This window comes from Schistocerca cancellata, chromosome 12, assembly GCF_023864275.1.
Source record: "Schistocerca cancellata isolate TAMUIC-IGC-003103 chromosome 12, iqSchCanc2.1, whole genome shotgun sequence".
In the NCBI taxonomy this organism is placed as follows: domain Eukaryota; kingdom Metazoa; phylum Arthropoda; class Insecta; order Orthoptera; family Acrididae; genus Schistocerca; species Schistocerca cancellata.
The window spans coordinates 20,777,617-20,804,324 of NC_064637.1; the positions used below are offsets into that span (position 1 = coordinate 20,777,617).

General features: G+C 40.1%; 1 protein-coding gene across 2 annotated transcripts in view; it reads right to left on the reverse strand.

The window, feature by feature from the left end:
- Positions 1 to 26,708, reverse strand: part of LOC126109578 (disks large homolog 5-like) — a 721,341-nt gene that overhangs the window by 495,825 nt on the left and 198,808 nt on the right. Inside the window, exon 1 of one of the 2 annotated variants that reach the window (XM_049914609.1) lies at positions 8,711 to 8,766. The exons of the other annotated variant lie outside the window; for it this stretch is intronic. Within the exon in view, the coding sequence (XP_049770566.1) occupies positions 8,711 to 8,751 (41 nt within the window). The 5' untranslated portion in view covers positions 8,752 to 8,766. Of the gene's footprint in view, positions 1 to 8,710; positions 8,767 to 26,708 lie in introns of those variants that run through there. 2 annotated transcript variants of the gene reach the window in all.

The window sequence follows — 26,708 nt, forward strand, 5'->3', positions numbered from 1 at the left end:
ATGCCATTTCAGCTAATGCCATCATAAAAACTAACTCAAATTAAAAGAACAGAATTGCATGTCCATCACAAAAAATGGTAGAAAGTAGTTGAAGGTTTCGTGACAGACTGCTGGCACACAGACTACTGCTGGCACACAAACAGACTACTGCTGGCACACAGACTGCTGGGTTTGGTGTAGTTATTTCCGGTGCAGTTCTCTCATTACTACCTGCAACAGTCATTCACTGCTGCAAGGGAATCCAGGGTCTGTTCACCTTTAAGCTTTCTTCTTTCTTGTTGAAGCTAGTGTCATGTTGCGTATTTCTATGGCGTCTCTGAACAAGGTGGTGTGATAGCTGATCTCTACACAAGTAACTTCTGTGTCAGCAAATTTTACTATGTGGCTGGTCTCATGCTCTGCCATGACAAATTTCTGCACCTGCCCCAACCTGCAATGCCGCTTATTTTACGTGGTCCTGGTATTCATTGATCATCCTGTCATTCCAATACAAACTTTTCCACATAGTACGCATTGTGTGTGACTGAGCACAGTAAAATTCATCAAAATGGATGTTACTGCTGTAGACAAAAGCTATCACACCTGCTTCATCAGAGCAGCTACAGAAATACACAAACACGGCACTAACAAGAATGAAAAACACCTCAAGGTGAATGGATCCTGAATTCCCATGCTGCAGAACGACTGCTGCACATAGCAAGCTAAGAACCACACCGGAATTGACTATGGAAAGAGGCCCTTTGACATCAGCACACAAGGTACATAAAATCTACGGCTGCGAGCTCGACTCCACTACACTCCGCCACCAGCAATGGAGGATGAAGCTTTGACAATGCCAGCCACTTTTACTGGTAAAACATCAGAAAAATTATGAATCCTACATCAGCTGACCCCCCATGAACCATGGACCTTGCCGTTGGTGGGGAGGCTTGCGTGCCTCAGCGATACAGATAGCCGTACCGTAGGTACAACCACAACGGAGGGGTATCTGTTGAGAGGCCAGACAAACGTGTGGTTCCTGAAGAGGGGCAGCAGCCTTTTCAGTAGTTGCAGGGGCAACAGTCTGGATTATTGACTGATCTGGCCTTGTAACAATAACCAAAACGGCCTTGCTGTGCTGGTACTGCGAACGGCTGAAAGCAAGGGGAAACTACGGCCGTAATTTTTCCCGAGGGCATGCAGCTTTACTTTATGATTAAATGATGATGGCGTCCTCTTGGGTAAAATATTCCGGAGGTAAAATAGTCCCCCATTCGGATCTCCGGGCGGGGACTACTCAAGAGGATGTCGTTATCAGGAGAAAGAAAACTGGCGTTCTACGGATCGGAGCATGGAATGTCAGATCCCTTAATCGGGCAGGTAGGTTAGAAAATTTAAAAAGGGAAATGGATAGGTTGAAGTTAGATATAGTGGGAATTAGTGAAGTTCGGTGGCAGGAGGAACAAGACTTCTGGTCAGGTGACTACAGGGTTATAAACACAAAATCAAATAGGGGTAATGCAGGAGTAGGTTTAATAATGAATAGGAAAATAGGAATGCGGGTAAGCTACTACAAACAGCATAGTGAACGTATTATTGTGGCCAAGATAGATACGAAGCCCACACCTACTACAGTAGTACAAGTTTATATGCCAACTAGCTCTGCAGATGACGAAGAAATTGAAGAAATGTATGATGAAATAAAAGAAATTATTCAGATTGTGAAGGGAGACGAAAATTTAATAGTCATGGGTGACTGGAATTCGAGTGTAGGAAAAGGGAGAGAAGGAAACATAGTAGGTGAATATGGATTGGGGGACAGAAATGAAAGAGGAAGCCGCCTGGTAGAATTTTGCACAGAGCACAACATAATCATAACTAACACTTGGTTTAAGAATCATGAAATAAGGTTGTGTACATGGAAGACCCCTGGAGATACTAAAAGGTATCAGATAGATTATATAATGGTAAGACAGAACTAGGAACCAGGTTTTAAATTTTAAGACATTTCCAGGGGCAGATGTGGACTCTGACCACAATCTATTGGTTATGACTTGTAGATTAAAACAGAAGAAACTGCAAAAAGGTGGGAATTTAAGGAGATGGGACCTGGATAAACTGAAAGAACCTGAGATTGTACAGAGATTCAAGGAGAGCATAAGGGAGCAATTGACAGGAATGGGGGAAATAAATACAGTAGAATAAGAATGGGTAGCTTTGAGGGATGAAGTAGTGAAGGCAGCAGAGGATCAAGCAGGTAAAAAGACGAGGGCTAGTAGAAATCCTTGGGTAACAGAAGAAATATTGAATTTAATTGATGATAGGAGAAAATATAAAAATGCAGTAAGTGAAACAGGCAAAAAGGAATACAAACGTCTCAAAAATGAGATCGACAGGAAGTGCAAAATGGCTAAGCAGGGTTGGCTAGAGGACAAATGTAAGGATGTAGAGGCTTATCTCACTAGGGGTAAGATAGATACCGCCTACAGGAAAATTAAAGAGACCTTTGGAGATAAGAGAACGACTTGTATGAATATCAAGAGCTCAGATGGAAACCCAGTTCTAAGCAAAGAAGGGAAAGCAGAAAGGTGGAAGGAGTATATAGAGGGTCTATACAAGGGCGATGTACTTGAGGACAATATTATGGAAATGGAAGAGGATGTAGATGAAGATGAAATGGGAGATATGATACTGCGTGAAGAGTTTGACAGAGCAATGAAAGACCTGAGTCGAAACAAGGCCCCCGGAGTAGACAATATTCCATTGGAACTACTGACGGCCGTGGGAGAGCCAGTCCTGACAAAACTCTACCATCTGGTGAGCAAGATGTATGAAACAGGCGAAATACCCTCAGATTTCAAGAAGAATGTAATAATTCCAATCCCAAAGAAAGCAGGTGTTGACAGATGTGAAAATTACCGAACTATCAGTTTAATAAGTCACAGCTGCAAAATACTAACACAAATTCTTTACAGACGAATGGAAGAACTAGTAGAAGCCAACCTCGGGGAAGATCAGTTTGGATTCTGTAGAAACACTGGAACACGTGAGGCAATACTCACCTTACGACTTATCTTAGAAGAAAGATTAAGGAAAGGCAAACCTACATTTCTAGCATTTGTAGACTTAGAGAAAGCTTTTGACAATGTTGACTGGAATACTCTCTTTCAAATTCTAAAGGTGGCAGGGGTAAAATACAGGGAGCGAAAGGCTATTTACAATTTGTACAGAAACCAGATGGCAGTTATAAGAGTCGAGGGACATGAAAGAGAAGCAGTGGTTGGGAAGGGAGTAAGACAGGGTTGTAGCCTCTCTCCGATGTTGTTCAATCTGTATATTGAGCAAGCAGTAAAGGAAACAAAAGAAAAATTCGGAGTAGGTATTAAAATTCAGGGAGAAGAAATAAAAACTTTGAGGTTCGCCGATGACATTGTAATTCTGTCAGAGACAGCAAAGGACTTGGAAGAGCAGTTGAATGGAATGGACAGTGTCTTGAAAGGAGGATATAAGATGAACATCAACAAAAGCAAAACAAGGATAATGGAATGTAGTGTAATTAAGTCGGGTGATGCTGAGGGAATTAGATTAGGAAATGAGGCACTTAAAGTAGTAAAGGAGTTTTGCTATTTGGGGAGCAAAATAACTGATGATGGTCGAAGTAGAGAGGATATAAAATGTAGGCTGGCAATGGCAAGGAAAGCGTTTCTGAAGAAGAGAAATTTGTTAACATCCAGTATTGATTTAAGTGTCAGGAAGTCATTTCTGAAAGTATTCGTATGGAGTGTAGCCATGTATGGAAGTGAAACATGGACGATAAATAGTTTGGACAAGAAGAGAATAGAAGCTTTCGAAATGTGGTGCTACAGAAGAATGCTGAAGATTAGATGGGTAGATCACATAACTAATGAAGAAGTATTGAATAGGATTGGGGAGAAGAGAAGTTTGTGGCACAACTTGACCAGAAGAAGGGATCGGTTGGTAGGACATGTTCTGAGGCATCAAGGGATCACCAATTTAGTATTGGAGGGCAGCGTGGAGGGTAAAAATCGTAGAGGGAGACCAAGAGATGAATACACTAAGCAGATTCAGAAGGATGTAGGTTGCAGTAGGTACTGGGAGATGAAAAAGCTTGCACAGGATAGAGTAGCATGGAGAGCTGCATCAAACCAGTCTCAGGACTGAAGACCTCAACAACAACATCAGCTGAAGAACCAAAAACAAAAGCCAGACAGACAGCACGTCATAAAATATCATGCTACAAGGATGATATATTAGATGTTACAAATTTTTACACTACTGGCCATTAAAATTGTTACACCAAGACGAAATGCAGATGATAAACAGGTATTCATTGGACAGATATATTATACTACAACTGACATGTGATTACATTTTCAAGCAGTTTGGGTGCATAGATTCTGAGAAATCAGTACCCAGAACAACCACCTCAGGCCACAATAACAGCCTTGATACACCTGGGCATTGAGTCAAACAGAGCTTGAAAGGGGTGTACTGGTACAGCTGCCCATGCAGCTTCAACATGATACCATAGTTCATCAAGAGTAGTGACTGGCGTATTGTGAAGAGCCAGTTGCTCGGCCACCATTGACCAGACGTTTTCAGTTGGCGAGAGATCTGGAGAATGTGCTGGCCAGGGCAGCAGTTGAACATTTTCTGTATCCAGAAAGGTCCGTACAGAACCTGCAACATGTGGTCATGCATTATCCTGCTGAAATGTAGGGTTTCACAGGGATCGAATGAAGGGTAGAGCCACAGGTCGTAACACATCTGAAATGTACCTTCCACTGTTCAAAGTGCCGTCAATGCGCACAAGAGGTGACCAAGACGTGTAACCAATGGCACCCCATACAATCACACTGGGTGATATGCCAGTATGGCAATGACAAATGTGCGTTCACCGCGATGTCGCCAAACACGGATGCGACCATCATGATGCTGTAAACAGAATCTGGATTCAACCGAAAAAATAACGTTTTGCCATTCGTGCACAAAGGTTCGTCGTCGAGTACACCAACGCAGGCACTCCTGTCTGTGATGCAGCGTCAAGGGTAACCGCAGCCACGGTCTCCAAGCTGATAGTCCGTGCTGCTGCACACGTCGTCTAACTCGTGCAGATGGTCATTGTCTTGCAAACGTCTTCATCTGTTAACTGAGGGATCGAGATGTGGCTGTACGATCCATCAGCCATGCGGATAAAATGCGTGTCATCTCGGCTGCTAGTGATACGAGGCCGATGGGATCCAGCACGGCGTTCCGTATTACCCTCCTGAACTCACCGATTCCATATTCTGTCAACAGTCATTGGATCTCGACAAACACAAGCAGCAATGTCGCGCTACGATAAACTGCAATCGCAATAGCCTACAATCCGACCTTTATCAAAGTCGGAAACGTGATGGTACACATCTCCCCTCTTTACACGAGGCATCACAACAACATTTCATCAGGCAACGCCGGTCAACTGTTGTGTGTGAGAAATCGGTTGGAAACTTTCCTCATGTCAGCACGTTGTAGGTGTCACCACTGGCAACAAACTTGTGTGAATGCTCTGAGAAGCTAATCATTTGCATATCACAGCATCTTCTTCCTCCCCCAATGAACCATGGACCTTGCCGTTGGTGGGGAGGCTTGCGCGCCTCAGAGATACAGATAGCCGTACCGTAGGTGCAACCACAACGGAGGGGCATCTGTTGAGAGGCCAGACAAATGTGTGGTTCTGGAAGAGAGTCAGCAGCCTTTTCAGTAGCTGCAAGGGCAATAGTCTGGATGATTGACTGATCTGGCCTTTTAACACTAACCAAAACAGCCTTGCTGTGCTGGTACTGCGAACGGCTGAAAGCAAGAGGAAACTACATCCGTAATTTTTCCCGAGGGCATGCAGCTTTACTGTATGGTTACATGATGATGACGTCCTCTTGGGTAAAATATTCCACAGGTAAAATAGTCCCCCATTGGGATCTCCGGCTTGGGACTACTCAGGACGACTTAGTTATCAGGAGAAAGAAAACTGGCATTCTACAGATCGGGGCGTAGAATGTCAGATCCCTTAATCGGGCAGGTAGGTTAGAAAATTTAAAAAGGGAAATGGATAGGTTAAAGTTAGATAGTGGGAATTAGTGAAGTTCGGTGTCAGGAGGAACAAGACTTTTGGTCAGGCGAATACAGGGTTATGAATACAAAATCAAATAGGGGCAATGCAGGAGTAGGATCAATAATGAATAAAAAAATAGGAATGCGGGTAAGCTACTACAAACAGCATAGTGAACGCATTATTGTGGCCGAGATAGACACGAAGCCCACGCCTAGTACAGTAATACAAGTTTATATGCCTACTAGCTCTGCAGATGACTAAGAAATGGAAGAAATGTATGACAAAATAAAAGAAATTATTCAGATAGTTAAGGGAGACGAAAATTTAATAGTCATGGGAGACTGGAATTCGTCAGTAGGAAAAGGGAGAGAAGGAAACTTAGTAGGTGAATATGGATTGGGGGGAAGGAATGAAAGAGGAAGCCGCCTGGTAGAATTTTGCACAGAGCACAACTTAATCATAGCTAACACTTGGTTCAAGAATCATAAACGAAGATTGTATACATGGAAAAAGCCTGGAGATACTGACAGGTTTCAGATAGATTATATAATGGTAAGACAGAGATTTAGGAACGAAGTTTTAAATTTTAAGACATTTCCAGGGGCAGATGTGGACTCTGACCACAATCTCTTGGTTATGAACTGTAGATTGAAACTGAAGAAACTGCAAAAAGGCGGGAATTTAAGGAGATGGGACCTGGATAAACTGAAAGAACCAGAGGTTGTACAGAGTGTAAGGGAGAGTGTAAGGGAGCAACTGACAGGAATGGGGGAAAGAAATACAGTTGAAGATGAATGGGTAGCTCTGAGGGATGAAGTAGTGAAGGTAGCAGAGAATCAAGTAGGTAAAAAGACGAGGGCTAGTAGAAATCCTTGGGTAACAGAAGAAATATTGAATTTAATTGATGAAAGGAGAAAATATAAAAACACAGTAAATGAAGCAAGCAAAAGGGAATACAAACGTCTCAAAAATGAGATCGACAGGAAGTACAAAATGGCTAAGCAGGGATAGCTAGAGGACAAATGTAAGAATGTAGAGGCTTATCTCACTAGGGGTAAGATAGATACTGCCTACAGAGAAATTAAAGAGACCTTTAGAGAAAACAGAGCCACTTGTATGAATATCAAGAGCTCAGATGGGAACCCAGTTCTAAGCAAAGAAGGGAAAGCAGAAAGGTGGAAGGAGTATATAGAGGGCCTATACAAAGGTGATTTACTTGTGGGCAATGTTATAGAAATGGAAGAAGATGAAATGGGAGATACGATACTGCGTGAAGAGTTTGACAGAGCACTGAAAGACCTGAGTCGCAACAAAGCTCCGGGAGTAGACAACATTCCATTAGAACTATTGCCAGCCTTGGGAGAACCAGTCCTGACAAAACTCTACCATCTGGTGAGCAAGATGTATGAGACAGGCGAAACACCCTCAAACTTCAAGAAGAATATAATAATTCCAATCCCAAAGAAAGCAGGTGTTGACAGATGTGAAAATTACCGAACTATTAGTTTAATAAGTCACGGCTGCAAAATACTAACGCAAATTCTTTACAGACGAATGGAAAAACTAGTAGAAGCCGACCTCGGGGAAGATCTGTTTGGATTCTGTAGAAATATTGGAACACATGAGGCAATACTGACCCTACAACTTATCTTAGAAGCTAGATTAAGGAAAGGCAAACCTACGTTTCTAGCATTTGTAGACTTAGAGAATGCTATGGATAATGTTGATTGGAATACTCTCTTTCAAATTCTGAAGGTGGCAGAGGTAAAATATAGGGAGCGAAAGGCTATTTACAATTTGTATAGAAACCAAATGGCAGATATAAGAGTTGAGGGGCACGAAAGGGAAGCAGTGGTTGGGAAGGGAGTGAGACAAGGTAGTAGCCTATCCCCGATGTTATTCAGTCTGTATATTGAGCAAGCGTACTTATGCAGTACACCTAAGCTTTATTGCACAATCAACTAAGTTATAGAAAAAATTACTTTTTTAATTAGGAAAAAATTATAAAAATTAAAATGTGATACGTGATTTTTTTTTTATCCTTGTAATATACATAGGTCTAGTACCTCAGCCATCATGTTACTAAAAGCATTTTACTTCCTGTGGGGTTTTAAAATTGCAATTTTATTTTTGTCACCATGTTTCATTTGAGTATCTGTCATTCCACACGTGAACACCGCAGGTTCTCGTTTAGTATCGTTTATTTGCATTCAAATATTCACCGTATGCACAAATTCTAAAGTTTTCAAGGAATCCTAATAAAACTGGTTTAATTTACACATGAGACTGCAAAGAATGTGTCGTGACACAGTCTTTAATATAGGGCGCTTTCCGCAGTTATATTTACATTCTAGCAAATATCCGTATATTCATACTGCGGTCCAATACGAAGTTTTTGGTTCGAACGCGTTAATAGGCATACATATCCAAAAACCCCTAATCCTTCACTTGTTCCCAAACTAAAAACCGGAGCTATTTACCCAACAATACACTTAAAAGGCGTTAGCTCATTCCCTCTTGACTGCAATTACGTATCACGAGCCTCTCTTACAAAACACGTACAACCCAACAAAATACACAATCACAAACCAACGCTATGCAATTATCTTTCAAACTTACGAAGCAGCTGTAATGTCCAAATTCGCGCCGACTGAAAACATATCACTTCCGATCAATCATACGAAATGGGAAGCCTAACAGACACAATCAGCATTCATATGGTGACAGAGGTCCCGCGAAAATCATACGAAGCGTTCAAAGATCTACCTACAAGCAGCTACGTCTCATTGGCTCTTACCGCCAACCAATGAGATATCGGTGCCAGTTGAAATAGCTACCTATAATGCCTCGTGGATTTACAGCCCAAGACAATAAAGGAAAAAAAAAACAGCCCAAGATTATACAACTGGCCCATAAAACATCAAAACGGGATGCCACCTTCATACGGCGGGCACTTGCTTACCTCGTTTCATTTTCAACTGCGATGAATTCAAGGTAAACGAGTCTACAACCTCAGTTAACTTTAATCGTGATTAATTCCCTCATTTAACTTAAAACGAGGGGGTGTATTACAATTTTTGAAAGGCCTATTTTTTCGGTTAAATTTTAATCGACCTTGATGTAATCGACAACAAGTGTCGATAATCGAATTGTACACTGTTGACGTTTGAAAGAGTGCGCGACTGCGCGAGTTGAAAGGGGAAATCGGCGTGACATCCAGTGAGCTAGTGACAACAGAGTTGGATAGAAGATGGAAGAATTTAAATTAAAAGTCTTCAATTGGAGAGCAGGACTTGGTCTTCCTCCACCAGATGATGAAACATTGCGAAGGTTTGAGCTATTCAATTAAATCCGCTTTTCCTGACAGCCACCTGTAACCATAGTGCTAATTTTTCGTTTTCTCGCTGGATTACTGCTGAATACTTCATTTCATTATTGTAACGAAAACCTAATGTATTATAATAATTATCTCGTTTGGGACCTACTTGACCACGCCATGTACAACTAGGGGCATTTTATGGTTTAGTTTTACCTTTTCTTATTGTTTGTATTACGTTGTCTTACAGAATAGCTCCTTTTTGCGCTCATAGCATCAAACTGTAATGGTCTCATTGGATTTTTGTGCCAGGAAGAGTACCCTGAAGCGCAATTTCTGCCCGTTCAATTTCTATGTACAGTATTTTCATTCCTAAATGCGATTTCAAACTAAAAATGTTATTTTCGTTTTTCACATTGGATTTCTTCAGTGCCTTCAGTCCCATATAGACAGACTTGTTTTGTGGCTGTATTGTCGTGCCTCAGTTTTGTGTATTTTGATATGCATTTTTTTTTTGTCACGGATGTCACTTGTTAGCCAGAAAGCTGTCTCTGAATAGTTTAACATATATATTTGGGTTGAGAATCACTCTTGAATTTGATTGGTTCATCAATTTTAAACTGTAATTTGTTTTCGCCACTTTCGGATTACTTTTTCTAATAAGCTTTCTTAAAATCTATAAAGATACTTTCTTATTATAAATGTTTTGATGTGAGAATTAGTTTCATAGCTAAAATTTGTTTCAGGCAAGATCCGTTTGGTCTGGAATTTTCCTGATGTTCACTGAATTTGAATTCAGGTTGTTTTGTGGTGTGGGAGCTTTTAGGACTAATGCAACGGTTCTGTCCTAACAAAATGCTTATTTTTAACTTCTTGTTCAGCAATTTCCCCTTCATTTGATGCTTGTGAATCTGAATTGGTTTTTAGAATTTCTGTTAGAAATCTTTCTTTGGGTTTAGGGCAGTTTGGAAGTTTTTTAAATTATCTATTTCTTGGTTATGTGCCAAGTGTGCACTTTCTTTCATGAAACAGTTTTTGGGGCTGGTATCCATTTAGATTTGTTTTAAGTGTTTCATATAAGAATCCTTGTTTTTTATAAGCCTGAAGATGACTTCTCATAATGTCTTTTTGTTCAATTTTCAAGCTGCTTGGAGTTGCTTGGCACTTTTTTTTTTTTTCAATTTATTATTTGATGATTTGAATGCTCTTTGTCTAGACTTTACTGCTTGCGCAGTCTGTTCCACCATGGATGTCTCTTTCCATCTTTGTAGAGGAATTTGAGTTTATGTAGTTTCGATAAGTTTCTGTTGAGATTTCTTTGGAGTTTTGTGCTTGTGTTTTGAGTTCATTTGCTAATAGCATTGCTTGGAGTTAATCAGTATCATGTTCGGTATTACCTGTATCTGTTTGCTGAACTTTTGAGGCTTTAAATTTAGTTTCACTGTGGTTAGGTAGTGATCTGTAAATATTTGGATATTTGTGTACTTCTACATATTTAAAATCCCCTTGTGATGTGGCTATGAGATTGTGATATGATCAGTACGGATTTCGCCTAAATTCTTGTCAGGTGTTTTTTGTTTTGTTTGAAATGTGTTGACAGTTTTGTGGTTACAATTTCTACACAGTTAAGAAAGTATCCATTTTGTTTGTTCCATTTGTGCGCAAGGAAGTCACAAATTATTTCCTTGCATTTTCTCTTGCACTAACTGATCATTAAAATACTGTCAAAATTTTCCCATGATTTTGTGGAATTTTAGAGATTAATTTTTCTATCACCCCCCATCGCATGTTTACTTTTCTGTTCCCCCTCCCCTTGGCTGATTAACATTAATTACTGTTTAAATTTTATTTGCACATTCAAAGTAAATTGTCATTAATTTTGTTCTTCACTTTGATTATGGATCTCTGAATGTCTTATGAAACTGTTCATACAATCTACCACATGGGGTATATTTATTGGTGTTATTTTGCCTTTTTTGCTTTTTGAATAGTCTGTAATTTCCAAAATCTGTGCTACATGGTGGCATTCTCATTTTGCAATCTTGTTTCTAGCATGGTTAAAATTTGACTTTTCTTAACTATTTCTCCTAATTTGTAGAGCTTTCTTGGATTTCGGAGTGAAGTAATGTTGACTGTACCAAACAAAGTTTTGAATTTGGACTGAGCAGACCCGAGAATTCAGATGTCTTCTGATTTGGGAACCTGATGGTTGACTATTCTAGACTACTGTATATTTATCCACGTGTAGACAATGTAAGTTGTATGTATGTCACAAATATGTGCCCAAGTACACACAGTTACATAAATAGGTCTGAAATATTTGCTCTGTTACATGTTTGTACAGCATTTTCACTATTCAATTGAATGTATTGCAAAAGCCCCTCAGTTATAGTAGTTATAATAGTACAGTTGTCTATATAATTTACATATTTCAGGTAATCCAGAAGTTTCAAAACTGCTATTTAATGAATAATTTTGAGTGTACAGTATTACTGGAGGTGTATATTTCATGTTTGTCTTTGATCACTTAATTGCATAACTCTATTTTGTTATACAGCACAAGATTTTATTTTCTTTCCTGCTGAGGTGTAACTGGTGGCTGCATCTGTTTCCATGTTCATGTAAAGACTTATTTCTTTGGTGCTTGTCCATCTCTTTATGTAGGACATTGTTTGCAAACTATTCACTTGGAACAGTAAAGATTCCTTAGTGTATAAACAATTCAGTACAGTGAGTCCTCTTCCCACTTTGTTGTAATGTCTATAGCCTCTTACTGCAGCAATGATATTAATCACATTACAGCTTCAGCCCTTTGTTTCTGATTTCAGTGATCATCAGCTTGAAAACGTTCCATCCGATTTGTTTCAACTGTCAATAAAATTCACTTATTTTATCAAAAATTTTAATTTTGCTTGGAAAAATTGTTTTGTGTGTGTAGACTGTAGCGACTTGTTAGGTGTCACTTAATACCTTGGATTCTATTTGCTCCAGTCGGAAATCTCAGCAAAATATGCGAACTGTCTGTTGAAATGCACCACAGCTAAACGTCAGTTCACTTGCCGTTTTTGTACAGTGCTATGTACACAATTAACGTGCAATTCTAGCCAGTTTAATTTTGCATTTCTGCCAAACTTACGAGCAAAACACGATGTAGAACGAAAACGAGTTGCTAAGTCGAAATGAGTTTATTAAATGCCGAAATTCAGATATCCTTGATATGCAAACTGCCCAATAACATCTCCCGGTGGCATATACACACAAATAACAACTCAAAATTCCACAGAAGACGCTTCACAAATAATACGTAAACCACTTATAGTACAATAAAAAGAGTCTTTTATTTAGTTGCATTAGACGAATCACATCCCAAGAACCTTAAAATGACTTGCTGGTGCCATAAACATACCTTAGGATCATACAGTAAGTTAAACACTGTGTGTGAAATTCGTTGGCATTTAGCTAGATAGCAAAATTAGTCAAAACAGATTAAATAACAAAGCTCAGATCACTGTTTTTGTACCTACCTAATTTCTGACTGTTCACTTGAAGACAGAGTGCTGGCTTATTTTCATAGTTTCAGCCACTTTTACCCTAAACAGTTATCCTTTGGGGCAGTGCAGCTACAAAAACGAATTAAGTATTCGTTCAGTTATTTACTACATTGTGTAGATCCCATCAAGAACCAACTTTGTGGATGCTGGAGTGAGACATTGTGTACATTAACAGAAGATAAGCAAATAATAGAAAAATCTGTATGACATATTAACAATAAATTAGTGCAAACAGTGAAAAATCCAGGTTGAAATGTAACGATATTGTGAAAAGGATAGTTCTTAATCACTATACAGCAGAGGTTCCAAGTCACAGATAGGCACAACAAAAAGAAAACAAGCTTTTGGCCAACAAAGCCTTTGTCAAAAAAAGACACATGAACACAACCACAGTTCCTCACAGCTGAAGCCAGTAGTCTGACTTCAGCTGTCAGAGACAAAGTCCTTGTTGGCCAGAAGCTCATTTTGGGACAGTCTTTTTGTTGTGCCTATCTGTAACTCAACATCTCCGCTATATGGTGAGTTGTAACTAACCTTTTCACAATACTGTTACAATAAATTAGTGCCATTCACACTTAACTACTGAATGGAAAACTGTGCCCAGTAGCTGAGAAAAGCACCGATCACGCAGGGTAGCAGAATGATCCACCAAACTACTGTTCAGTAGCCTTGACATCCTTTTGTTGTAGAATCTTGGAACATATTGTGAGCTCAAATATAAAATGTAATAAGAGATCTCAAACAGAATGACACACTCCATGCCAACCAGCATGAACTCCAAAAACATCAAACTTGTGAAACCCAGCTCACACTTTCCTTACATGACGTCCTGAAAGCCATAGATCGAGGCAGTCATGGAGATGCAGTATTTTTTGATTTACAGAAAGTATTTCACTGAATACAACACCTGTGCGTATTATCAGAACTATGATTGTGTGGAATATTGAGAGAAATTTGTGAATGGGTAGTGGATTTCTTTACCTTGGATGGAGAGTCCTTGATGCAGAAGTAATTTCAGATGAGCTCCAGGGAAGTGTGTGGGGATCTTTGCTGTTGATCTTGTGTATTAATGATCTTGCAGACAATATTAATAGCAACCTCAGAGTCTTTTCAGATGATGCTGTTACCTATAATGAAGTACTGTCTGAAAATAATTAAATACAAATATTCAGTCATATCTTGATAAGGTTTCAAAGTGATGCAAAGATTAGCAACTTGCTTGAAGTCTTCAGAAAAGTAAAATTGTCCACTTTCACAAAATGGTATCAAACAGTCTCAGTTGGAATCTGTCAACTTGACATTTACTTGGCTGCAGGCCAACTTTTTGTAGGAATGTCTAATGGATCACTTTGGTTCAGCTGTAGGCAAAGCTGGTGGCAGACTGTGGTTCGCTGATAGAATATTAGGGAGATGTGGTCAGTCTACAAGAGCGATTCCTTAAAAATCACTCATCTGACCTATGCGAGACTATTGCTCAAGTTAGTGTGATGCATGCAAAATAGGACTAATGGGGGACATTGAACATATTCAGAAGAGGACAGCATGAATGGTCAGAGGTTTGTTCGACTTCTCAGTGTGTCACAGAGATACCGAAGAAACTGAACTGGCAGACACTTGAAGATATATGTAGATTGTCCCTAGAAAACTTACTACAAAATTTCAAGAACCAGCTCTAAATGATTGGTCTAGGAATATACAGCATCTCCTGTAGGGATTGTGAGGGTAAGATTAGAGTAATTACAGTCTGCACAGACACATTTCAACAGAATTTTTTTCTGCATCTCTATATGTAAGTGGAATGGGAAGGAGCCCTAATAAAATGATGGGTGCAGTGGGACATTCCCTACCACGCTGTTCAGTGGTTTGCAGAGTATGGTTGTAAGTAGCAGCTAAATCGAACCAAGTAAGGAATAAAGCTGCTACTTGGAAAAACTTTTTATCAAACAGCTTTCATACACAACATAATATTTCAACAATGGAAAATCTAGGATGGAAAAATTAGAGTATCATGAAAAGGATGGATTGCTGGTGTTGAGTTGTAGACAGACAAACAATTAGACTGGTTTCTTTTTTAAGAGAAAATGGTTTCCTACATGTGTAAATATTCAGCCATGGTTGCAGTTGTCACGAAGCCTCACAACAGCTGCTACTTGCCATATAGCTAACATACCTTTTAAATCTTTGAGTCTAGATATTCAGTTAATTTGTAGAAAGAATGACTAATGAGAAGGGGTTTTAAGTTTTCTTCTGAACTGGTTGTGATTACCCATTTTTTGCTTTGTCTGATGGGAAGTAGAATACTTTTGCACCAGGTAGAATACATTGCATGGGGGGGGGGGGAAACAGTTCAGCTTCAATTTATTTTTGTCAGCAACATTGTAAATATATTGGGAAGTAAATGCAAGAATTTAGGTTTTTAAAAAGGCGTCTGCAAGATGAGCAGTTTTCTACTTAACATGCTATTCTTACTGGTCACTTCTTCTGGTCATTTCTTTAGGTACACACTCCAGAAGATAATTCCAGAAGGCAATGAGGAGTGAAAACATGTGAAACAAACCACCACAATGAGAGATGCTCCTAGCAAAACATGCAGAACTGACCATTTAGATTTATCAATATGTTGTCTCCAGTTTAACTTGTTTTCCAACAGGACTCGAAGGCATTTCACACAGGGAATTGAATGAAGGAAAAAAGTTCTAAATTTTATAAACTCCCTCTTGATTGTCAAGTCTTAAGGAGTCCAGTTAGAAGCCCAAAGCCACTGAACTTGAAGTGCCTTAGCAAATGATGTTTTGAAACTGACAGATCTAGGCTAGTTATCTGTTTGGCCCCAACAATACGGGAATATTAAGATGATAGTTGTTCTTACGTGTAAGGGGAATAGATAGGCACCAAGTATTTATTGAATCATGCTGATATGGAGGCTCTTTGATGATAGATTCCTCTTTCATTGAAGAGGCATTCATCCATGGTAAGGTATACTGTGTAGATGTAGTCATTACCAAATCAGTTGGCATAAAATAATGCATTGTCCATCTTATGGCTGGCTGTTCCAGAATGAACAACATAAAAGGAAACCATTTTGGAGGTTGACGATCACATGATCATCTTCCCTTCACACTTCTCACAGGATATCTACTATTATATGTTGATTACATTATAGCTATGTCTAGTTGGCTCATTGTCATATTATCAGGCAAGGGGACCCATCGTATTGCCATTGTGAAGCCCCTTGTTGGTGCCCCACATTATGCTAGTGCCCCCAACTTCACTGCCCTGTGATGAACACTGGTGCTTCACAATTCTGGTCTCGGTAGGTGATGTCCAAGCTGTGGACATGGTTTTTAAACTTTAGAGAGAGTTTTTGTATTCATTTAAAGTGTCACCATGGTCTCATCTTATTTTCCCCATTCTGTGATGCGAGCATTCTGCCACTATTCTGCAATGAATAAAGAGCTGTTATCAGATGAGGAAGTTGACATTCAGCTACAAACTAGGTGCGTGAGAGGAGGGGAGGTGGAGCAGTTGTGACTCTGGCTGCTTCAGATCGCTTACATCTCCTATTTCATTGCAGTTCCTTACTTTTTGATGTTTATTTTCCTCCTCCTTGTTTTCACCTGGCTCCCTGTCTCAGGTGACGCCACAAAGAAAAGAGTAAATTGGCAGTCTCTACTTTCCTTCTTCCAGAAAGTTTTTGGCGTAGATTATTAAAGAAATTAATGGGAGGTGATGACCTCAATGTTTAGTCCCTTTCAAACTCCTCAAAAATTCGACAATACTATGGGAAGGATAGATTGCTACTCACCATATAAAAGAGATGTCGAATGGCAGACGTGTGACAAAAAGACTGCTGCACATGTGAACTTGCAGCCAAAAGGCCTCCATTTAATCTAGCGAACATACGTGCATTCGTGCAAGTGCAACTAACACACAAGTGACCACTGTCTCTGGCCACTGAGTTTAGTCTTAGTCATAGCTTTGCCCTCGTGCCAAGAGTTGTCATGTGCTCAGTTATTGGCTGTGCAAACCAACTGTGTGCTCGAATACATTGTCAGGTGCTTATCTACGTGGGTTCAAAAGTTGTGCTTCCTATAGTTCAATTCGCATAAGTAATTTGTTCCACTCACGGGATTCTGTTACCCAGTTGTTACAAAGTCATCATTGGTGTTTGTAGTACCTGTAATGACCGTGTGGAGTAGCGGCGTTGTCATGCCTGCTGCAAATACTAAAACCTTCAAGAGGGATTCTGATTCAACAACATTGCAGCCAGAGATGGGTAATAGGTGTGTGGATACAATGTGAAAACAGCATGGACAATGTGTTGGAAGCATTCTTCCCAATTACTGAAAACACGTATGCCATGTGAAATAGAAAATTATAATGATATTGTGTCAGGTCAGTTCTGTAGTGCTACAAATAAATGGTGACGAGAGAAACACAATGTGCATAAAGTGTAAATGTGTCTACCCAGATTATAGTGGAACAAAAAGGACTACAAGATGGTGACCAATTTCTATGTCTCAACAACCGGAAATACGGAAGCGTCCGATCCCACCTGTCTGCTTTGACTGATGACGTCACAAATCTGGCGGAAATGACCATAAACGACAATTCCAATATGGTGCATATAAAGTCGTTACATACACATTATGTAGATGAAAATACATCGAAACACATACACACACATGTTCCACAAGAAGCCTAATGACACTAATGGTACAAATGCGGGAAATTGGGGGTTTTTGGGTGGGGTCAAACTAAATATAAACAAATTTAGACACTCACTCCCATACAAAACCACGCAAAACGACGAAAAAAATCGACGTCACAAAACTCCCCAAATACCAATAAACACAATACCATCTGGAATCGGATACTTCCCTAGACGTATGTAGCTCAAAAGCAGCTCCCAACCCCATAAGTTAGGATCGAACACTTCTCTTTACCTTGTTGTTGTTGTTGTCTTCAGTCCTGAGACTGGTTTGATGCAGCTCTCCTTGCTACCCTATCCTGTGCAAGCTTCTTCATCTCCCAGTACTTACTGCAACCCACATCCTTGTTAATCTGCTTAGTGTATTCATCTCTTGGTCTCCCTCTATGATTTTTACCCTCCATGCTGCCCTCCAATGCTAAATTGGTGATCCCTTGATGCCTCAGAACATGTCCTACTAACTGGTCTCTTCTTTTTGTCAAGTTGTGCCACATACTCCTCTTCTCCCCAATTCTATTCAATACCTCCTCATTAGTTATGTGATCTACCCATCTAATCTTCAGCATTCTTCTGTAGCACCACATTTCGAAAGCTTCTATTCTCTTCTTGTCCAAACTATTCATCATCCATGTTTCACTTACATACAAGGCTACATTCCATACAAATACTTTCAGAAGCGACTTCCTGACACTTAAATCTATACTCGATGTTAACAAATTTCTCTTCTTCAGAAACGCTTTCCTTGCCGTTGCCAGCCTACATTTTATATCTTCTCTACTTCGACCATCATCAGTTATTTTGCTCCCCAAATAGGAAAACTCCTTTACTACTTTAAGTGTCTCATTTCCTAATCTAATTCCCTCAGCATCACCCGACTTAATTAGACTACATTCCATTATTCTCGTTTCGCTTTTGTTGATGTTCATCTTATACCCTCCTTTCAAGACACTGTGCATTCCGTTCAACTGCTCTTCCAAATCCTTTGCTGTTTCTGATAGAATTACAATGTCATCGGCGAACCTCAAAGTTTTTATTTCTTCTCCATGGATTTTAATACCTACTCCAATTTTCCTTTTGTTTCCTTTACTGCTTGCTCAATATACAGATTGAACAACATCAGGGAGAGGCTACAACCCTGTCTCACTCCCTTCCCAACCACTGCTTCCCTTTCATGCCCCTCGACTCTTATAACTGCCATCTGGTTTCTGCACAAATTGTAAAAGCCTTTTGCTCCCTGTATTTTACCCCAGCCACCTTTAGAATTTGAAAGAGAGTATTCCAGTCAACATTGTCAAAAGCTTTCTCTAAGTCTACAAATGCTTGAAACGTAGGTTCACCTTTCCTTAATCTTTCTTCTAAGATAAGTCGTAAGGTCAGTATTGCCTCACGTTTCCAATATTTCTGCGGAATCCAAACTGATCTTCCCCAAGGTCGACTTCTACCAGTTTTTCCATTCGTCTGTAAAGAATTCGCGTTAGTATTTTGCAGCTGTGACTTACTAAACTGTTAGTTCGGTAATTTTCACATCTGTCAACACCTGCTTTCTTCGGGATTGGAGTTATTATATTCTTCTTGAAGTCTGAGGGTATTTCACCTGTCTCATACATCTTGCTCACCAGATGGTAGAGTTTTGTCAGGACTGCCTCTCCCAAGGCCATCAGTAGTTCTAATGGAATGTTGTCTACTCCCGAGGCCTTGTTTCGACTCAGGTCTTTCAGTGCTCTGTCAGACTCTTCACGCAGTATTGTATCTCCCATTTCATCTTCATCTACATCCTCTTCCATAACATTGTCCCCAAGTACATCGCCCTTGTATAGACCCACTATATACTCCTTCCACCTTTCTGCTTTCCCTTCTTTGCTTAGAACTGGATTTCCATCTGAGCTCTTGATATTCATACAAGTGGTTCTCTTTTCTCCAAAGGTCTCTTTAATTTTCCTGTAGGCAGTATCTATCTTACCCCTAGTGAGATAAGCCTGTACATCCTCACATTTGTCCTCTAGCCGTCCCTGCTTAGCCATTTTGAGACGTCTGTATTCCTTTTTGCCTGCTTCATTTACTGCATTTTTATGTTTTCTCCTTTCATCAATTAAGTTCAATATTTCTTCTGTTACCCAAGGAGTTCTACTAGCCCTCGTCTTTTTACCTACTTGATCTTCTGCTGCCTTCACTACTTCATCCCTCAGAGCTACCCATTCTTCTTCTACTGTATTTCTTTCCCCCATTCCTGTCAATTGTTCCCTTATGCTCTCCCTGAAACTCTGGACAACCTCTGGTTCTTTCAGTTTATCCAGGTCCCATCTCCTTAAATTCCCACCATTTTGCAGTTTCTTCAATTTTAATCTCCAGTTCATTACCAATAGATTGCGTTCAGATTCCACATCTGCCCCTGGAAATGTCTTACAATTTAAAACCTGGGTCCTAAATCGCTGCCTTACCATTATATAATCTATCTGATACCTTCTAGTATCTCCAGGATTCTTCCATGTATGCAACCTTCTTTCATGATTCTTGAACCAAGTGTTAGCTATAATTAAGTTATGCTCTGTGCAAAATTCTACCAGGCGGCTTCCTCTTTGATTTCTTATCCCCAATCCGTATTCACCTACTATGTTTCCTTCTCTACATTTTCCTACTCTCGAATTCCAGTCACCCATGACTATTAAATTTTCGTCTCCCTTCACTACCTGAATAATTTCATTTATTTCATCATACATTTCTTCAATTTCTTCATCATCTGTAGAGCTAGTTGGCTTATAAACTTGTAGTACCGTAGTATGCATGGGCTTCGTATCTATCTTGGCCACAATAATGTGTTCACTGTGCTGTTTGTAGTAGCTTACCCGCACTCCTATTTTTTTTTATTCATTATTAAACCTACTCCTGCACTACCCCTATTTGATTTTGTGTTTACAACCCTGTATTCACCTGACCAAAACTCTTGTTCCTCCTGCCACCGAACTTCACTAAATCCCACTATATCTAACTTTAACCTATCCATTTCCCTTTTTAAATTTTCTAATCTACCTGCCCGGTTAAGGGATCTGACATTCCATGCTCCGATCCGTAGAACTCCAGTTTTCTTTTTCCTGATAACGACGTCTTCCTGAGTAGTCTCCGCCCAGAGATCCGAATGGGGGACTATTTTACCTGTGGAATATTTTACCCAAGAGGACGCCATCATCATTTATCCATACAGTAAAGCTGCATGCCCTCGGGAAAAATTATGACCGTAGTTTCCCCTTGCTTTCAGCCGGTCGCAGCCCCAGCACAGCAAGGCCGTTTTGGTTCATGTTGCAAGGCCAGGTCAGTCAATCATCCAGAGTGTTGCCCCTGCAACTACTGAAAAGGCTGCTGCCCCTCTTCAGGAACCACACGTTTGTCTGGCCTCTCAACAGATACCCCTCCATTGTGGTTGCACCTACGGTACGGCCATCTGTATCGCTGAGGCACGGAAGCCTCCCCACCAAAGGCAAGGTCCATGGTTCCCCTCTCTCTCTCTCTCTCTCTCTCTCTCTCTCTCTCTCTCTCTCTCTCTCTCTCTCTCACACACACACACACACACACACACACACACACACACACACACACACCAACGAAAAAATACTCAACCAAAAGAAAAACCCGACCCACCCACACCTCAACCCCCTCCAACCAACTCAACCTCCCCCCTCAACCCAAAATAAAAATCTCACAAACAAAAACCAAATGCAACATAAAAAAATCTCAATCACACACTACAACTCAACAAAAACTTCAGCAAAATAGATCCTCCACAACTAAAACACGAACAAACACACTCTTCCCCCCCCCCCCCCCCCCACCCTCGCAAACACTCTAACACAAAATAAACCACCCACCCCACCCTGAGCTGCAGCCAGCCAGTCACCCACCCACCCACCTACCTACCCAGACCACCCTAACCAACTACTTTCGGCCTATACATTTTACTCACAGCCCTTAAGAAAACCCGAACAACACAATAGCCCTCAGGGATACTCTTCTGCCAACAGTACTCATCTAAATGAGACTGAAGGTTAGAACAGCGCCTCTTCCCCCTCCCAAGAACTGCCTTAACCACCCCCCACATCCCCTCTATTGTATTGGTAGAAGCCCCCATCTCATAATTCTTGAACTCTAAGCTATGATTCACTACTAAATGATGAAATCCCCTCTCACCCAACCCCCTATATGAAGAAAAAGCATCAGAAACTACTGTGGACCCTGGCTCTATATATTCCTCAATTAACCCTACTAATTCAGCCTTAGACCTCCCTTCCACAACCCTAAAAACACATTCGGAACACCCACCCCCTGGAACAACAGCCCCCCACACCCAGAGACCAGCCACAGACTTACCCCTCCCATACTTCCTTTTCCTAAACTGCGACTCGTCCACCTCCACAACAACCCCATGCCCCCCCCCCTCTCCCCCCCCCCCAGCTTACCCCTGTACTTAGTAAACTCTGAACACACTTCACAACAAAAAGAAAACCAATCAAGCACACTCCTCTCACTCACACCAGTCTCATGCATGCAAAAACTGTGTGGGGATCTATAACAAAAGTAATAAGTAACCAGTACTATCTCGCACATGCCCAACCTAGACTTCTCGAACCAGGTACCGCGCCGTATGGAACGCCAAATGTCGTCTTTCCTACAGCGCCACATATAACCGACCCTGGTCTGAGAGGCCGGAACTTTAGCCAACTTCATTTCTTCACGGCAAACACTGCATTTGACCACCTTGGCAATTAAGCCAAAAAGCTGCAGAAACTTAATGAGCTCTAAAGGGGTGTTCCCCATCATAGCCCTCAAACAGGAACTATTAATCTTATCTGTCATATCCATTCCTGATCAAAAAACAACAACCGATTAAATTTAATAAAAATACCACACGACGTACAGCGATCACCACTAAATTAATCTTCACACAAAACCACAAAATCATTAACCACTGAAACGAATTCCACTTCAAACACACTCGAACAATACTTGACACTGAGCAACAGCTAACTGAGCCCAAAACACCAAACAAATGAAAACCCTGAACATACCACCAGAGGGCACAACAAACCACAACACGATGACATCTACAAACACGCCACACCAAACTCCGTGCCGTCATGACATCACACACCATAACACCCTTATGTCACGGGTCAAAACCGACGCGTGGGATCGGACGGTTCTGTTGACCCCAACAACCTTATCTGTAATAATGGGGACATAGATGTGGACAACAGCAGCAGAATTGGGAGAGCTTCTACAATCTTCCAACATATATTCAAAGGGTGTGTCCACAAAGCTTTGGTCGTACTATTATCATCCTTCCGATGGCCATATATGCATGTTAGATGTGGAAAATATCAGTAAAATTGATACACAAGCTCAATGTTTTATACCAACAATTCTTCAGGAAAGTTCTGAAGGTCAGTTATCACCACCACATTTCAAATGAAGAAGTGCTGAGAAGTGGTCTATCCAGCCTGTACAAAGTCATTGCTGAAAGAAGGCTGAAGCTTGTGGGGCATGTTCTCTGCATGAAAGATGGAACAACCCCAAATCAACATTTCTGTTGAAATAAACAGATGGATACAGCAAGATCTTGTAGCACAAAGAAATAAACTTCTGCAAAGGATCATCAGTGCATGGACATGACCTGGGAGGAAGCTGAAAACCTGGCAGCTGATGGTTCACTGGAGGATTCTTGCTGCCTTATTTGGTACTGAGCATTGGAGGAACTAACTGTAAGTCAGTGGGTGTTACCTATAACAGCTACTAAATGAAAAGGCACTAAAAGGTTAAGAAGTAACAAGCTAGTAGTCAAGTAATTCTGTACAGTTTTTGTGAGGTATTTCAGGGCAAGAGCCCAGGTCAGTGGAAGACAAGTTGCATCGCTATGATGCCCATCTGATCACAACTGAACCGTTTGTCCGAAAATTAAATTTCAGTTGTTTGCCAGTCTTCCTCTCCAGACATCATGTATTGTGACTTATTGCTGTTTTTTAAATGAAGATGCCTTTGAAAAAACCCATTTTGAAAGGAGAGTAGACAAAGTGCAATATGATGATTGATAGCACTAGATCATAATAGAAGAAATTTCTTTGAGGTGTTTTAAGCATTGGAAGGTTTGATGGGTCAATGCTTTGATGTGATAGGATTCTACTCTTAGGATTGCAACCCCATCACATACACCATATATTTTTCCTACCCAAAATATTAGGTTGGAAGCATGGATTCTGAAAACATGATAATGTGAAACCCAACTAGCACTTTTCTAACATGACATACGGGAAGCTATATATCAAGGCAGTCAGGTGGACGCATTATTTCTTGATTTCCGGAAAGCATTTAACTCAGTACAATACCTTTGCTTATCATCAAAAGTTCGATCATATGTGTTATTGAGTGAAATTTGTGACTGGATTGAAGACTTGTTGATAGTAAGGACACGGTAGTTTATCTTGGATGGAGTCATTGTCAGATGTGGAAGTAACTTAAGGTGTGCCCCAGGCAAGTGTGTCAAGACCCTTTCTGTTCATGTTGTATGTTAATGACCTTCCAATATTACATTTTAAGCACTGTTCTCCTTTGTAATTTCATGCATAAATGCAATGTTTGATTATAAACTTATTAATGAGAAAATTATTTTTTAAAAATTACTTGACACATTATTTTTTTACTTTGTTTCTCGTGGAATACAATATATAGAAGTAGTATAAGTATTGTGTGTGAGTGTGTGTGTTTTGTATTTCAGGAGAAGGCCATTTTGCGTAAAGCTTGTGTGTCTAGCAGTCTTTCTGTTGTATCTGTCTGTGACTCAATGTCTCCTCCAAGTGGCGAGTAGCAATCTATTCTTTTCATAATTTATATAAAATCTTTGAAATGCTAATGAAACAAACATATAGTGGAAGCATTGGCATATCAACTGTTTGTATTTTTCAGAATTATTCTCCTTGACTCTGTAGATAATTTCCAAAACCCACAGTCCTGTAAAATGTACTATGAAAGTGCACATACTTCACTCTGTCTTCCTGTTTGTGTGTCAGCTTCATAATGGTTGAAAAATAAAAGTGCAATCTTTATTTTATCCAGCATTTGTAACACCATATTCAGTTACACATCGTGTTCAATAAATTGCATCCTGCAAATGAGTATTTAGGGATATGGAGTGAGTCAAGTTGTGTATTAGCGAGCAAAAGAGTCATTGCAGGCAACTTCTGTGAAATATACTAACCACAAATTACAACTGTCACATTGTTAGTTATGGGAATTGCTTCTAGATTATTTTGTAATGTGTTATAAATAATGGTATTATGTATGTAAAGTTGTCCTCGAACTGAAGGTTGGTTTGGACACTACAGTAGTTCAGTAGCAGGGTTCTTTGTTTGAGCTTAGAACTGATTTACCAACCAATTATAGGAGAGACATACGTTTTAATGTTGACTCAGAATCATTACACAGCTTGTAATTTTTCACATGAACTGATGATCACTTGGTAATTTACAGAAAAGTATTAGGGCCACTGTAGTGCTGAACCCCAGACCTTTGGATTTGTAGCCAGAGAACCGCCAAGTCAGCTAATCGCTGTGTCTTAGAAGACACTTTACCTTTCATTATTTCTCACATCAGGGTGTCTCTATTGATTTCAGATAGCGATACTGGCTGTCTGTATACTGAAAAGTTGAAATCTTGTTAGGCATGTACTGAAACTTAGACTGTTGAATCTTAATACTCAGTAAGCGATAAGATGCTCTTGTATTTAATTTTTGAAAAGCTAGAGATTTCAAATCTCCTCTCTGGTTTTTACTGGCAGCCTGTTACTTTTGCACAAGAATATAAAACTACATTCTGAAACTGTAACATTTTCAATTTTAGTACTGTGGTTTTAAATTTCACTGTTCATCTTAAGTTTGATGTTCATTTCTCATCAGACTAATGTTTTTGTAACAATTGTAAATGATTATTACCTTCATCTCAGACTTGGTCATGCTTAGCCCACAGTTTTCTTGTTAGAGCAATGAGAATGCATATATACAAACCACAGTCTGAAAATTCAGGTGTGCCGTGTTTTAATTATAGGTTATGACTGGCTGTATTGCAAGGTGGGGTAGTGCAATATGTCTATAATCCTGCCAAAACAATGAGACTGGAAGTAATCTGCCCAAATAGTTAAGAAACATATTCAGTCTCTCAGTAATATGAAGAAGAGAGAAGGCTGCCCACCACATGTAGGAGACATTGAGTCAGTCTCTCTCTCTCTCTCTCTCTCTCTCTCTCTCTCTCTCTCTTTCTCACACACACACACACACACACACACACACACACACACACACACACACACACAAAATGGAAAACAGCTAAGCTTTCAGTAAAACTACAATGAAATTTTTGCTAAAAGATAAGCAGTCTTTTCATTGTGTCTGTCTGCAACTCAATGCCTCCTCCTATTCGATGAGTAGCAATCTATCATTTTTCATATTGTTGTTGTTCTGTACTGAACTTGCATTATTTCTTCCTGTGTCACCAAAAGACTATTTCCATATGCTTTCCTAATGTCCCGTTATTTCCTGCCCCCTTATTGTCCTGTATGTCTCTCCCCTCCCAGCAGGGCCAGTCCTTCACTATTCTACACACACACACACACACACACACACACACACACACACACACACACACACACACACCTTCCAAGGCATCCACTTTGTACCAAAAAACACCAAGATTTCTCAAACTAAAAACAAAAAAAAATATTTCTTTTTATTCCACACATTTTCAGTATCGGTACTCCACCTATGGAAAGTCTGTTTGATTAAGGCAGTGCTTGACATCAACACACAGAAAAAAAGCAAATAATGGAATCTTACTTATTGTGCATGTACAATGAAGTGTCAAGTCATGGGATAACAATGTGCACATATATAGATGGTGGTAGTATTGTGTACACAAGGTATGAGAGGGCAGTGCATTGGCGGGGCTGTAATTTGTACTCAGGTGAGTCATGTGAAAAAGTTTCCAGCATGGTTGTGGCTGCAC